This window comes from Populus nigra, chromosome 18 (genome assembly GCF_951802175.1).
Source record: "Populus nigra chromosome 18, ddPopNigr1.1, whole genome shotgun sequence".
NCBI classification, from domain to species: domain Eukaryota; kingdom Viridiplantae; phylum Streptophyta; class Magnoliopsida; order Malpighiales; family Salicaceae; genus Populus; species Populus nigra.
The window spans coordinates 3,726,787-3,729,336 of record NC_084869.1 but is presented as its reverse complement, the minus strand read 5'-3'; the positions used below and the strand labels follow the sequence as shown (position 1 = coordinate 3,729,336).

The window sequence follows — 2,550 nt, the reverse complement described above, 5'->3', positions numbered from 1 at the left end:
CAATTACAAATAATATTAAAACCTCATCTATTTTTACATTTAAAACTTAAAAGTAATTTAACAATTTTGTTTTTTTATTTTAATTTTTTTTCAGGTCATTTTAATCAAAAATAATTTTTTTAAAATAAAAAATATATTATTTTAATATATATTTTAAAAAATACAATTTGAAAAACAAAGAATTTCTAAATCCTTAATCCTGTAAAAGCAAAAGCATGTGGAATGCAGCCGTGGATACTATTTTTAATTTTTTTCTATCAAGATAATATTTTTTATTTTTAAAATCACATATTAAATCAATAAAAAATTAATTTAAAACTAAAAAATTTCAAAAATTTTCAATGACAGGTAAAAATTAAGGGAAAAGCAGAGAAGAAATTAGGCATCATAATCTCAATGTACAACATTGGCCAACTCAATCAAGACCACTACCATATATATTAATTAGATATATAACATAATTCATTATCTACTGGAACAATACACTGAAGCAAGCCCTTCACCTCAGCAGCAACATATAATACTAGCTACATTGATAAGCCAAAGGAAGACAGACTCCTAATTGAAGTGATCAGAAGACACAAATCCTTCACACATCAGCGGTGATGACAGAAAGTGACCAAATAATTCCCACGAGTGCAAGTTGCAATGCTTGTAGGATCATCATAAGCATAAGAGTAGGCCTTAGGGCAAGCTGCCTTGAATATCCTGGAATAAGCAGTCGGCTTGCAAGCTTGAGGGGTACCAAATCTACCAGTACAGCAATACCTTGGAGAATTGAAAGCAAAACAAGCACTCTTGCAAGCCACAACACTCCTGTTATCTTTTGACCTGACTTGTAACCCTAATGGACACATCAAGTTTAAGTCACTGACACACCCTGCATAGCTACATTTCCCGGATCCTTTAAATGGGGTTATGGAGATTGCAAGATTGTAGCCATCTACAAGGCTAACGTCATAGAAATCTTGTTCGTTGCCTAAGGTGATTTCTGCTAGCGTGGCAGGTGGGGTGCCTCCAATGCCATTGCAGTAGAGGGAGCCACCACAGTCTCCAGTGGCACAACGGCCACGCCCGGAGGCATCAAAGGAGCAGCCATGGCGACCCCACAAACGGCCGGACCAGAGTGGTGGGATGTGGAGAGTGTATGCCTTGTTGGGTGGGAGCTTGAAGCCTCCACGGGCCAATATGGGTTTTCCTGCACTTGGTTGGATACCTGGCCACACTGGATGCGTGCACTTGTTGTGTAGTGTTATTGTTGTTGATGAGACCTCTACGTTATGCAACAAGAAAAATATTTAGAAGGTTAATAATCAACAATTTAAGAAATAACTAAGAGAGCATATAGGCTGATCATAATATTCTGCAGTTAGAGGCAATATGGTATGGTCTAGGCCAAACTATAAATAACAACACATACAATTAAAGGAAAATTTCTAAAAGCTAGATCTTTGCTTCGGCCTAAGAAAGCAGGCAAAAAAGGACTTGGAAGTGAAGAGGGCACAAGCTAGTACCTGAAATGTGGGAGAATATTGAAGTGAAGAGCAAAAGAGCAAGCAGAGATCTCAGCATTAATGCCATGGTGGAAGACTGAGGGAAGCTAGTGAACACCCAGAAAGGAGTTGAGGATAGCGAAGAAGACAGAGCTCTCTCTCTCTTCTTTTAAGTTGCTTACAATTAACATGGCTTTTATAGAGCTAAAAAAACACGACGGTATAGTAGAGGAGTGGAAAATTTTACTCTTACTGGCTGTTTTTTTTTTTTTTTTTTTGAAAAGCGATTAATGAGGTTGAAAAGAGGGGGCCAATTTGATTGATTGAGGTCAGAATTACATTAGCGAAAGTCCTTTCTCTCTTCACTGTCGAAACCTCTAATTTCAACCATTGCTCTGTGCAGAAGGGAGAGTGACGGTGGAGAAACTGCACAGCTTTCAAGGTCATGTCGGAGAGATGTCTGCATCGCAGAACAAAAAAGAAGAAGAAAGAAAGAAAACCTGCTCACATGCCGTAGTGGATTCCTTCCAGTACTCTGTAGCCCAAATGGAGCCCTATGACCAGTCACCCTGCAACTACATTCTCCATTTCTTTGCTTTTTCCCTCTGGCTTCCAACGATGAAAAGCAAGTGTCTTTTTACAAAGAAAAACCATTTGTCACGTAGTTCAGTAAGACCGCCTTGAGGCGGTGTTATTAAAGATACGTTTGAAGTTGTTTTAAAAAAAAATTTAAAAAAAATTTTAAAATAATTTAACAATATTAAAAAATCGACTTTAAATATAAATTAAATTTAAATTTTTATGAAATATTTTTTGAAACACAATTCTAAATAAAACCTAAAAAAAAGTTAATGGGAGAGCAAGATTGGCTCTCCTTTGTAACCATGTCATCTTGTCATTAAAAAAAATATTTAAATTTTTATGAAATATTTTTTTGAAAAACAATTCTAAATAAAACCTAAATAAAGTTCATGAGAGAGAAAGATTGGCTCTCCTTTGTAACCATGTCATCTTGTCATTTTTTTTTAGGTGATTAGCGGATTTTCTTAGTAGTTGG

The 2,550-nt window shown here is 35.9% G+C and overlaps 1 protein-coding gene across 1 annotated transcript; it reads right to left on the bottom strand.

The window, feature by feature from the left end:
* Positions 1-399: 399 nt before the first annotated feature.
* On the bottom strand, positions 400-2,083 carry LOC133678222 (thaumatin-like protein). Its single transcript, XM_062100467.1, has 2 exons — positions 1,515-2,083; positions 400-1,273 (listed from the first exon to the last, which is right to left on the bottom strand). Exons 1-2 carry the CDS (start codon positions 1,579-1,581, stop codon positions 597-599), a joined length of 744 nt encoding a protein of 247 aa, XP_061956451.1. The 5' UTR covers positions 1,582-2,083; the 3' UTR covers positions 400-596.
* Positions 2,084-2,550: the final 467 nt, after the last annotated feature.